General features: G+C 43.6%; 1 protein-coding gene across 1 annotated transcript in view; it reads right to left on the reverse strand.

Moving 5' to 3' along the window:
• The window catches only part of LOC126334667 (juvenile hormone esterase-like), a 191635-nt gene that overhangs the window by 80682 nt on the left and 97141 nt on the right, over positions 1-13812 (reverse strand). Inside the window, exon 5 of the mRNA XM_049997132.1 lies at positions 7409-7620. Within this exon, the coding sequence (XP_049853089.1) occupies positions 7409-7620 (212 nt within the window). The remainder of the gene's footprint in view (positions 1-7408; positions 7621-13812) is intronic.

Here is a 13812-nt window from a genome sequence, read left to right on the forward strand (position 1 = left end):
GTCCGGTTTACCAAAAAGTCCTCAGTCCAGTCACAAATGTCACTTGGTATCCAATTTTTTACAATTGGCGTATGTGTGGTCGTGTGTGAAACGCTTTTCGGAAATCAAGAAATACTTCCTGACTGCCTTGATCCAAAAATCTCAGTATGTCATGTGAGAAAAGTGCGCGTTAGGTTTCACATGATTGATGTTTTCCAAATCCTTGGTGGGTGGCATTGAGAAGGTCATTCCGTTCAAGATACCTCTTTATATTTGAACTCAGAATACGTTCTAGGATTCTACAACAAATCGATGTCAAGGATATGAGACACTAGTTTTGTGGATCTCTTCTACCACCCTTCTTGTAGATCCGTGTGACCTGCGCTTTTTCCAAGAACAGGACACGGTTTTTTGTTCTACAGATCTACGATAGATTAAATTACAAGATGGGCTAACTCAGTCACAAATTCAGATAGAATCTGATATGGATTCTATCGGGCCCTGGAGCTTTATTCAGTTTTAATGATTTCAGCTTCTCCTCAACACCACTGACATTAATATTAATTCACTCGTCTTTTCAGTGGTACTAGGATTAAACTGGGGCAGTTCTCCTGGGTTTTTCTTCGTAAAGGTGCGTTTTGAAACGGAGTTAAGAATTTCAGCTTTTGCTTTGCTGCCATCAATTTCAGTTCCTGTTTCGTTCGCTAGGTACTGGACATTAACTTTAGTGTCACTAACAGGTTTTATATGACCAGAATTTCTTTGGGTTTTCTGAAATGTAATTTGACAATATTCTTTTACGGTAATCATTGCAGGCATCACGCAATGCTCTCCTGACAGCCAAACGCGTTTCATTCAGCATCTCTCTATCTACAGGCCTACGCTTTGTTTTACACCTATTAAGTTGTAATTCCTGTTTTTTAGACGTTTCTTTACAGTGACATTATACCATGGAGGTTCCCTCCCTTTATGAGCTGTTCTACTGGGTACATATCTATCCAGCGTATGGCCAACTATTCGGTTAAACTCGAGCCATAGTTCTCTACACGCTCCTGCCTTGTGTTGAAACTTTCAAGTTCCTCATTGAGATATGATACTACTGTTTTTTTATCTAATTTACTGAACATGTATATCTTCCTGCTTGTTTTAGTTGTCCTCTGTACTTTGGTAGTCATTGCCACAACAGCGTCATGGTCACTGATACCAGTTTCGATGTTGACATCCTCGAAGAAGTCAAGTCTATTTATTGCCATTAGATCCAATATTTTTCCATCACGAGTGGGATTTCCAACTATCTGTTCTACGTAGTTTTCAGAGAAGGCATTTAGCAATGATTCACATGATGCCTTATCACACCCACTACTAACAAAATGTAATTTTCTCGCTTGATTGTTGGATGATTAACGTCTGACGTAGCGTTTGGCGGGCACCTTATTAGCGGAAGAGAGTGGTACCCGCTATAGCAGCGCTTTTTCTTGCGATACGTGCGATGGTGCAACCCGGTACACGGCGGCTGCTGGAGGTTTGGGTGGAAACAGCTCATCGTGTTTAAGTCGATGTCAGCTGTCTCTATACGATTTCGCCAGGTAGTGTTACTAGCAGACAAGAGCTGCGGCTACCCACAATACAAGTGCGCATGATTCGTGGCATGCTGAGGCGAAAGACGGTGGGTACAAAAATTACACTATTAGTACAGTGTGGGGCAAATAAAAGTGGTCCGGAGAAGAGAGTTCCAGGATACAAAGAAACACAGCAGAGGAATGGAAATGGAGAACTAACCTGACTATAGCAGATGTTGAAAGTGATCACCATGCATCTTGGCACTTTTCGGCCCTGGTCAGCAAGTTGATGAAGGCGTATCTAAGCTGGACTGGTGGAACAGCTGCAGACTCATCCGAAATGTTCTGCTGCCGTTCTTGAAGACTATGAGGGTTGTTGCGGTACACCTTAGACTTGAGGGCTCCCCGCCCAAAATAATCGCACTCTGACGGATCAGGTGACCTGTGTGGCCAGATAGGGTCGCTACCAGACTGATCTCCGCTAACAGCTCTGTCAGGCTTTAAGTGAGGATTATATAAAAGTGCGCCAAGTTCCTGCCAGCTGCATGAGCAGTTGCTCCGTCCTGTTGGAAATAATTGTAATTTACTTAATGCTACCACAAATGATTTCAAAATTTTGGCAATTTAACGCGACAAGTCAGCGTCTGATGGAAGAAGATGGGACCAAAATGCGGCACAGCAAACCCCAACCTTCTGATCATGCCATGGTGTTTCATGGAAGTTATGCGGATTCTCCGCTGCCCAGAACCTGTGAGTCCGTAAGTTGACGTAGCCACTCAGGTGGAGCCAGGATTCATCAGACGTTAAGAACAGATCTACGTCTGAGCCATTCACTGTTATCTCAATGAACAGCCACTCACAAAACTGGAGGCGATGAGGAGCATCTGCTGATTTTAACGCAAGAAAAACAGACACTCGTTAGGGGTGCATGCGCAGGTCCAGGTGGAGTATTCATCCGCATGATTGAAGTAATATTCCGGTCTCTTGCGACGGTATTAGGCTGATTTGGTAGGATTATGAAGCATTTTCTGGTGAACTGCATCTGAATTTAGTAGTATGCGGGCGCTTTTCGGCACGTTTGTTGACTTCTTCAAAACAGATACTGTCTGACGCCTACTTCCGACTACGCGTTACATGGCACTCTTTGTTGGCACTTCTTTGAGAGCATTAAACTTATAAGAAAACAACTGACCACACCACACCGTTTCCACGGATTTGTTGCCACATAACTTTCCACAAAGAACACCCGCTGCTCTACTGTGAGTATCATAGCGCGTTTCCACTGCTCCCCTCGCACTACGGTCTGACCCGGTGCGGATCACGTGGTGTGCACGTCACGGGTTTGGTTATGTGCATACATTCCCGTCCATCCGCATCCACTCGTGCGGGCCACATTTGTCTGTCCCACCCTGTACAAGGGAAATAGGTCTGATTTGCGATGGGGGAATTGACGGTGGCAACGGTAAGCACATCTACTCACTATTTTGAGCTACTAGCTCACTCTGAGAGGAACTACGAGAAACGTCAGACGTGCAACAGGACTGGCACCACTCCAGATTGTCCAGAATTAATGCTCAAGTATCAAAACTCTATAGAAAGAGAACCACCGATCAGAACGACGTCAAACTTTAACAGAATAGTACGAGGTGCATTCAAGTTCTAAGGTCTCTGATTTTTGTTTTCCCCGGACTGGAAAGAGATAGAAACATGCGCATTGTTTTAAAATGAGGCCGCGTTCGTTGTCAATACGTCCCAGAGTTGGCAGCACCGTACGGCAGATGGAATTTTACCGCCAGCGGCGAGATTGAGAACTGTTTTAAATACTTAAAATGGCGACGTTTTCCTTATTTGAACAGCGTGCAATCATTCGTTTTCTGAATTTGCGTGGTGTGAAACCAGTTGAAATTCATCGACAGTTGAAGGAGGCATGTGTTGATGGAGTTATGGATGTGTCGAAAGTGCGTTCGTGGGTGCGACAGTTTAATGAAGGCAGAACATCGTGTGACAACAAACCGAAACAACCTCGGGCTCGCACAAGCCGGTCTGACGACATGATCGAGAAAGTGGAGAGAATTGTTTTGAGTTGGCATTTCTGTGGGTTCTGTGCACACAATCCTGCATGACGACCTGAAAATGCGAAATGTGTCATCAAGGTGGGTGCCACGAATGCTGACGGACGACCACATGGCTGCCCGTGTGGCATGTCGCCATGCAATGTTGACGCGCAACGACAGCATGAATGGGACTTTTTTCGTCGGTTGTGACAATGGATGAGACGTGGATGCCATTTTTCAATCCAAAAACAAAGCGCCAGTCAGCTCAATGGAAGCACACAGATTCACCGCCACCAAAACAATTTCGGGTAACCACCAGTGCTGAAAAAATGATGGTGTCCATGTTCTGGGACAGCGAGGGCGTAATCCTTACCCATTGCGTTCCAAAGGGCACTACGGTAACAGGTGCATCCTACTAAAATGTTTTGAAGAACAAATTCCTTCATGCACTGCAACAAAAACATCCGGGAAGGGCTGCGCGTGTGGTGTTTCATCAAGACAACGCACCCGCACATCGAGCTAACGTTACGCAACAGTTTCTTCGTGATAACAACTTTGAAGTTATTCCTCATGCTCCCTACTCACCTGACCTGGCTCCTAGTGACTTTTGGCTTTTTCCAACAATGAAAGACACTCTCCGTGGCCGCACATTCACCAGCCGTGCCGCTATTGCCTCAGCGATTTTCCAGTGGTCAAAACAGACTCCTAAAGAAGCCTTCGCCGCTGCCATGGAATCATGACGTCAGCGTTGTGAAAAATGTGTACGTCTGCAGGGCGATTACGTCAAGAAGTAAAAAAAATCGGAGGCCGTAGAACTTGAATGCACCTCGTATTGACGCAGAGAATTTGTGTGTGTGTGTGTGTGTGTGTGTGTGTGTGTGTAGTGTGCGCTGAAGAGATCATCCTTGATGACTTATTCTTCTAGGATGGGATGTAAGGAAAAGAGGAAAACACTTTATTTATTACACATTCAGTTAGGCTTGGGCACTCAATGGGTCCTTTAGCCTGCTGTCTTTGGTGATGTCTATCTCCTCTGGAGGGTCAGGCGTGTCTCGGCTGTTACGGGTGACTGCTTCCTTGTGATATGACAGATCGCCTAAGGGGGGTGAAACGTTACTGACTTCGGTACTCGATACTTGTGCCATCTTGGAGGGTTTGCCTTTCCTACCGATTCTAATTGTTGAACTTCGTCCCTAAGGGTATCGATTATGTCAAAAACTCGTAGAGCCTTGTCATGGACCTTCTCTTGTATGTGGTCTCGTGGAGTGCGGTGCGGATGTCGACGTTTCTTGTCCACCATGGAGCTCCTACGCAGTGGAAGCGACATGGGAAAAAAAAAGAAAATCTGATCAATAGATGGCGCTGTATGCGTCATAATATGCCCAACAACAGCTGCGCGGGGCACGGCTGTTTCTCAGTTCGCGCCGGAGACGCCCAACATGGCTGTTCCATGAAGAGTCACGCACTACTAGTAACGCTCCTTTACAAGAACGATGACTGTACACCAGTAGCCCTGCACAAGTTGCGGACACTCAAGGATATGATAAAAGGCATTGGTCCAAGGCCTGCTAAGGGTCTGAAGAAAGCGATTACAAAATTCGAAAAAACAGGTTCTTTTGAAGTGCATTGTGCCAGAGGGAGGAAAGTAGCTGATCCGACATCTGTGTCAAGATGTAGCCTCAGTATTGTAGGATGGATGCAAACATACAGTGCACAGGTAATTGCCCAAACATTATGCATGCTTGCTACCACGGAGCATAAAGTCCTACGACACATCCTGCATTGCTATACACACAGAATCACCTTTGTTCGGAAGTTGTTCCCTGCTGATCTGTCAGCAAGACAAACTATTGCTCCGGAATTTCTTGCTCGCATGGAAGTGGACAATGATTGGCCGTGGAACATTCTGTGAACAGATGAAGCCCATTTCCGTCTACCAGGACATGTCAATGCGCAGAATACGGGCAACGGAAAATCCGCATGCACGTCAACTAGTGCCACTTCTTTCCGCAAAGGTGCAGGTTGAAGGCATCATTTACTGTAGGGCATTATTTTTCTGAGGAGACGAGTACTGAGGATCTTGTTACGTATACTTCACTGGTAAACGCTATGAAAGTAATTTGCATACCAACGTCATTCCAATCCTTTAGCAGCGTGAATATGTTGATAGAATAATTTTTAAGCAAGATGGCGGTCCTTCGCACATTTCACAGCCAGTGATACGGCTGCTGCAGAGGCATTTCGGAAATGCTAGAATAATCAGCCGTCATTTCCCTACAGCCTGGACGCCCACATCAGCTGATCTTAATCCGTGTGACGTCTGACGGGAGGGTTATCTGCAAGATGTTGTGCTCGGTGCTCCAATCACGAACTTGGCAGAAGGCACGCACTGAGCAACGGATTGTGAACGTGACCACCGAGATACTGCGACCTGTCGTGGAACATGCTGTTTCTCGACTTCAGCTAGAGGCAGGAAACGGTGGACAACATATTGAAAATGTCTTGCGATAGTCTCACGATAGAAACCGACGTGATTTTGATTTTTATGCGGTTTTTGGCCTCAGGAAATTAAAAACAGATCCGATGTTGTACGGTCTTCCTGAGGTGGATGGCTTACCTCACTAACAATGCCACAACTGTTGACTGCCAAACTTGTGTAGTGATACACATTGGACAGTACGGATGGTGTAATGTGCTACTTAACCAAGCCGTGGTATACGATTCGTGTGTTATTTGTAGCCGACTCCATTTACGTTAAGATGCTTGCAGCACCAACTATTGGTAAAAATTTTCCTTAATTTTTTTGTGTTCCATGACGATTCCCCTACGCTAATAACATATTGTTCAAATTTAACGTCATTCTGAGCAATGGTTCTCTTTTTACAGCATTTGAAGCTGTAACCTCAATTGTGGATTGCATTATGTCCAATGGAAGTGCAGTCGCACCAATGGACACTCCATAGGCTTAGCCGCATATTGTATGTGATGTATTGTATGTTAACCGGAGATCTAGAGACGACGGAACAACGGCTCCGTCCCCGTCACAGCCGCAGTGGTCCACAGCCCCACGACGACTACCGCAGTCCGCTTCACGTGGAGAACTTGTATGCGCAACAATCGCGGACATAGTGAAGCTGAGGCGGAATAAGGGGAACCAGCCCGCATTCGCCTAGGCAGATGGAAAACCGCCTAAAACCCATCCAGAGACTGGCCGGTTCACCGCACCTAGACACAAGTCCGCCGGGCGGATCCGTGCCGGGGACCAGGCGCCTCTTCCCACTTCGGAAAGCCGTGCGTTAGACGCTCGACTATCCGGGCGGGCCTACCTGCATATACATTTACGCGCTAGGATCAAAATATTTATAGGATGCTTTTATTTGTCTAGTTATTTAGCCGTTGTTGCTAAATGTGATGTGATGTCTTAAAACAATAAACATATTTTTTTACTGACTGGACCTCAATCCTCTGGATGTTTGGTGTCGTCAGAAAAATGAAGTGTACACTACGTGCCCGATCCACATGGTGTTCACGCGGCCGTGGTGTGACAGAAAGGGCAAGTAAACTTTGCACAGCTTGGCAAAAGTTGCCGAAAATGACTCACACTACCTCGTCTAATGATACAGTTGCTTATTATTAGTGTGTCGCAAGCGGCTCCTCTGCGGAGCCATTTTAACTGGAACAATACTGCTTATGGTAAGGCATAGTTTCACCCGTGTCAATTTCCAGTATTAATTATAATACACCACTGTCATCTGGCATCGCGAAGTTACTTTATCTGAGCTGTTGCAGTAGAGTGAGCAGACTTCGCCAACTCACGGGACTGCGGTCGGTGAGGGCGCGCGCCGCGGCGGCGCTGAGGTCGGTGGCGGGCACTCCGCGCAGGCAGTCCACCAGCGCCGCCGACTGGTTACCATGGCAACCCACGGCTGCACCCAGCGCGAGCGCCGCCTCTCTGGCCCGCTGAGCGTCCACCGTGGCCCACGGGCTGAGCGCGCTGCCGCTCTGCGAGATGGCCCGCGAGAACAGGCCTGCAACACGCGGGAAACGCCCCTGTCTCAAAGAATACAGCCGGCGCTCTGGAATCAGTGGCCTCTCGTGGCGTCGCGTGTCAGAGCAGTCCCAATCCCAGCGTACGAGACTTCTTCCATTAAACTGCGCATGCGAGGTTTTTCGGGTGAAGAGCATTTTAGGTTAGTCGTTAAGAACGAACTGAGAAGATCCCACGATATTGCTGGCTATGGTAGGATACAGCTCTTGAAACTGCATGTTTTCGGTTTGGAACGCTTTTTGACACGTGGACCAAATTCCATATGTAGAGGTAACCTAGGCAGGACACGAGTGGGAAGCGGAAACTGAAGGAAGGAAGAGAAGGAGAAACAGTAAGTGAAAAACCTATTTTTCCCGAAGCGAAATATAATAATTACTCTCCGACGTTTCGTAACTTACAAGAAAAAATCCGAAAATGACAGACTGATAACATTATTTACTTCAACAGCAGTGCATACTGAGAAATCACCTTGGCAAGAAATTTGAGAAAACATTTCAGAATTACTTCGGGATTACACAGTCTGTAATACACCATAATAACAGCCCATTTACCCACGACTGGTCAAAGAAATTTCCTGTTTCTTAGAATTTTCTGTTTTGAAAAAGATGTTTTGTTGTAAAAAATATCTTTTGTTTTGTTTTTAGGAGGGATTTTAATTTACAGGATGAATTTCAGTTTCGAGAAGTGGTTTTGGTTTTCGAAAGGGTCTTTAGCTACCGAGATGATCGTTATTTTTTCCGAGAGGAATTTTAATTTTCCGAGAAATATTTTAGTTTTCAAGAATGAGGATTTTAGTTTGGTTTTTAATGTTCTATGATAGTGATTACACCTCATTTCTCCCTCTATCAGAAACAAAACTACCACGAGAACAGATTTACTTCGGTCACGTGTCAATACAGACAAAGGTGATTTATGGCGGCTGGAAGGGTGGGCTGAAATGGAAGGAATGGGGCAAAAAGAAAAGGATAAAAAGAGAAAAACATTTGGAAAACCGATTGCTCGCAAAAACTGGATATTCGGTTTCGAATACTGTGTCTGGAAAACAATTACAAGTGGTCAAATTGTAATCGCGTTGCTAAGTTTTAGCACTGCATTTATAGCAGAAACTATTTTGTCGTAAACAACTGCAACTACATCTACACTACGCGGAGAAAGTATCAATGTTAGTTCCCAATTTTCCTGTTCCAGTCGCCAATGGTTCGCTGAGAGAACGATTGTTGGTAATCCTCTTAGAATCAAAGAATAGTTTGATTGAATGAAAACTGACTATTATTTATTCCTCAGAGAAGATTTAGTAGCAGCTGGGTATTTTTTACGGTCTCCAGCAAAAATCTGTAAAACAAATTCTTTCTCAGTTTCATCTTTTGTGAGCATGTTGTTGTAGTCCTGAATGAGTTTGACATCGCTTTCTGCAAAATCATTCCAGCCACCATCTCATGAATTTTCTGAATTGCACATTTGTGCAGGGAGTCATCTTTCTATGTTAAAGTGTCTTTGAGGAGAAAATCGGTATTGAAAAAAAAAAAAAAAAAAACACGTGAAGAAAATTTTCGTGTCAGGTGTTATAGAAGATGAAATGTCAATATTCTTAATAGAATAATGTCACTTCTTTGTCTGATTTTTTTTGTCTTCTTCTTCTTCCAGTTTTTCCTAATTCTAAGATAACTTCAGCTATATTTCCCTTGACCCTTGTTGGAACATAGTCATCAAACAAAACTGAAGCCACAGTTTCTGAAGCTAAGTTCTAGATGTGATTTGATTTTCCTTTTGAAGCCGTCTTATTAATTGCTGGATCAATATGCTGATAATTTATTAGTTGGCTCATGAATAGGATATCAGGGGAAGTAGCCTTAATTGCTTCTGTTCACAGAAACCAGACGCCGGCGTACACATCAACAGTTAAAATACGTACTCTTGTTAATGAGTTCTTCTCCATATTACAAAAGTGAAACTGATCTTGAATCCTGTGTTACTTGAACGCATGCAGGCCTCTGCCATCCAACAAGAATGAAATAAAGTTCCTGTGATGCGAAACGATACTCCAGTCTGTGGAAAGCCGGCAAGAAAGACCACAGTTAATTCCAGCTGTTTTCGGTAATCACCTCACTGTTGTTTGTGTATACAAACTTGGTTTTTCAAGAAATCCGCGAATAATGGACTCAACATCGTCAAGTATTTCACTGGTGCCCTTTGTGTAAGCATTGTTGTCGAATTTCGACCAAATGACTCTAAATTTCTTAAAAATTTTCATGTGTGTGCTACAAGCTGCCCCCATCAATGGGTCAAAACAGGTTCTCAACAACAAATCAAAAATGTCATGTCATAACAGCTCACGATTGAAGAATTTTTCTGGATTTGTACAACTACTATTTACTCTACCTGTACTGCTTGCTGTTTTAACACAGCGAAGCGCCTGAATTTCACCAGCTATACCCCATTTCTACGCCGCCTGATAAACAGCCATAGGTTGATATTATACAGAAGTATTAGGATTCCAGGGACTCCCAACAACTTTTCCTTGACTTGAAAGCTTACTAATATTACCAGTTTATCTACCTTTTCAGTACTTTTGAGCTCTGGAAGCAACTTTCCGTCCCAGTGCAATACTAATTCTTGGCAGTCACTTAGGTTAAATTTATGCTCTTCAAATCCGTGAAAGGAAGTGGCCGCTTTTATCCTCAAATGGATACTACAACTACCTACAATCATACTATTAATGTTTTACTATTAATAAAATAGTGGTATTTAAAATACCGGGTGAGTCACAAACTATTGCCACCAAGAATATCTCCGAAAATATGATAGGAGCTGAAAAGTTTGTGGGACAAAAGTTGCATGGGATAACGGGAGCCATAATATGACTTTGGTTTTTTGTTGCTAAGTGGGGTCGCTTCAGAGATATGAAGGTCAATTTTGTTCTTTTAAATGGAATGCTATAGTTTGGTACTTATTTTCTGATAGCGGCTATCGAGACAATTACAATGATGTGTAACAGTAAAGTCCTTGAAAGTCAACGAAGGTAAAAAAGGTGGCAAGAACGTTCATTTACAGAAGGTGTTCGAAGTGATGACCGTTGGTATCAATGCAGTGATGCAAACTTCTTATCATGGATTGAGTGGTATTCCTTATGTCTTCAGCACTTCCCGAAGCACGTGCTCTGACAATTCTCTCTCGCATATCTTCGGGTGTAGTTAGAACGTCTTTACAAACAATGACTTTTATGAATCCCCACAAGAAAAAATCCAGAGGTTTCAAGTCTGGCGAACGAGCCGGCTGCGAGACATCTCCTCCGCGTCAGATCCAACGATTTTGGAATTGCCTCTACAACTCATTTCGTGCCATCAGCGAGAAATGTGCCGGACACCCATCGTGTCGATACCACATTCTGCTCCTTGTTCCTAAAGATATTTCTTCCAAAAACAGACCTAATGTTTCTTGCAGGAATGTGGTGTACCTCTTACCATTACCATTTCCTTCGATGAAATAGGGGCATATAATTCTGTCCTCCACAATCCTACACCATACATTCGCCGACCACGGTTTTTAGTGTGCAACTTGCGCTGCCGACATGGATATTCAGTTGCCCAATAATGTATGTTATGCAAATTAACATTTCCGTGGTTCGTGCATGTAGCCTCGTTAGTAAATAAAATTAAATTAATTAATGTGTCATCCCTCTGAATCTGAAGTTGAGCCTATCGGCAGAATTCAGTGCGACGCATACAATCCATACCAGTTAATTCTTGGTGGAGACTGATATGGTAAGAACGATCTTTATGGCGATGCAGATCACGAACAACACTACTCTGGTTTATGCCAGATTCCCTTGCGATTTGACGCGAACTAACACAAGGATCTCGAACTCCAGTGGCAAGAGTACCAGTTTCCGTTCCCTTGTTGGTAACTTTCCTTTGCAGATATGTTTCCGATGCGTTAAAGATCAGTTGTTCTCAATTTGTCAGACAATCACATTAAAATGTACGACGTGTAGGGTAAGTACGTTGAGGATATCTTTCAGCGTATAAGGCTCTAGCTCTCACTGAATTTCGTTGGCGTTCTCCGTAAATGAGAAGCATATAGACTTGTTCTTCGAAGGAATACACCATTCACATTCGCTTCATTCGACGATACTAGGGTTATCGTTCCTATTTGTGTTGTATTGCGAAACCATCGAATGGTGTTTAGATGTGAATGGCACGTTAGATGGATACGCTGTATTCGGCGAATATTTACTATTTGCATGATATACAGAGAGAAGATTTATGAGACAGGCGAAATACCCTCAGACTTCAAGAAAGATATAATAATTCTAATCCCAAAGAAAGCAGGTGTTGACAGATGTGAAAATTACCGAACTACCAGTTTAATAAGTCACAGCTGCAAATACTAACGCGAATTCTTTACAGACAAATGGAAAAAAATGATAGAAGCCGACCTCGGGGAAGATCAGTTTGGATTCCTTAGAAATGTTGGAACATGTGAGGCAATGCTGACCCTACGACTTATCTTAGAAGAAAGATTAAGGAAAGGCAAACCTACGTTTCTAGCATTTGTGGACTTAGAGAAAGCTTTGGAATACTCTCTTCCAAGTTTTGTAGGTGGCAGGGGTAAAATACAGGGAGCAAAAGAATATTTACAATTTGTACAGACAGCAGATGGTAGTTATTAGAGTCGAGGGCTATATTCGGGAAGCAGTGGTTGGAAAGGGAGTGAGACAGGGTTGTAGCCTATCCCGGATGTTATTCAATCTATATATTGAGCAAAAAATGGTTCAAGTGGCTCTGAGCACTATGCGACTTAACATCTGTGGTCATCAGTCGCCTAGATCTTAGAACTAATTAAACCTAACAAACCTAAGGACATCACACACATCCATGCCCGAGGCAGGATTCGAACCTGCGACCGTAGCAGTCGTACGGTTCCGGACTGCGCGCCTAGAACCGCGAGACCACCGCGGCCGGCATTGAGCAAGCAATAAAGGAAACAAAAGAAAAGTTCGGAATAGGTATTAAAATCCGTGGAGAAGAAATAAAAACTTTGAGGTTCACCTATGACATTGTAATTCTGTCAGAGACAGCAAAGGAATTGGAAGAGCAGTTGAACGGAATGGACAGTGTCTTGAAAGGAAGGTATAAGATGAACATCAACAAAAGCAAAACGAGGATAATGGAATGGACAGTGTCTTGAAAGGAGGGTATAAGATGAACATCAACAAAAGCAAAACGAGGATAATGGAATGTAGTCGAATTAAGTCGGTGATGTTGAGGGAATTAGATTAGGAAATGAGACAAAGTAGTAAAGGAGTTTTGCTATTTGGGGAGTAAAATAACTGATGATGGTCGAAGTAGAGAGGATATAAAATGTAGACTGGCAATGGCAAGGAAAGCGTTCTGAAGAAGAAAAAATTGTTGAAATCGAGTATAGATTTAAATGTCAAGAAGTCGTTTCTAAAAGTCTTTGTATGGGGTGTAGCCATGTATGGAAGTGAAATATGGACGATAAACAGTTTAGACAAAAAGAGAATAGAAACTTTTGAAATGTGGTGCTACATAAGAATGCTGAAGATTAGATGGGTAGATCACATAACTAATGAGGAAGTACTGAATAGGATTGGGGAGAAGAGATGTTTGTGGCACAACTTGACCAGAAGAAGGGATCAGTTGGTAGGACATGTTCTGAGGCATCAAGGGATCAGCAATTTAGTATTGAAGGGCAGCGTGGAGGGTAAAAATCGTAGAGGGAAACCAAGAGATGAATACACTAAGCAGACAGATTCAGAAGGCTGTAGGTTTGCAGTAGGTACTGGGAGATGAAGAAGCTTGTACAGGATAGAGTAGCATGGAAAGCTGCATCAAACCAGTCACAGGACTGAAGACCACAACAACAACAACAACAGAGACAATTGTCAGAGCATGTGCTTCGGTAAGTGCCGAAGAGATAAAGAATACCACTCAATCCATGATAAGAAAATTGGAGCACTGCACTGCATCACTTCACGTCTTACCACCTTTTTGACATCCGTTGGCGTTCAAAGACCTTACTGTTACACATCATTGGATTCATCTCTATAGCCGCTATCAGAGAATAAGTACCTAACTATAGCATCCCATTTGAAACAACAAAAACTGAGCTGACCTTCGTATCTCTGACGCGATCCCACCTAGCAACAAAA

The sequence above is a fragment of the Schistocerca gregaria genome, chromosome 2 (genome assembly GCF_023897955.1).
Source record: "Schistocerca gregaria isolate iqSchGreg1 chromosome 2, iqSchGreg1.2, whole genome shotgun sequence".
Lineage (NCBI taxonomy): Eukaryota > Metazoa > Arthropoda > Insecta > Orthoptera > Acrididae > Schistocerca > Schistocerca gregaria.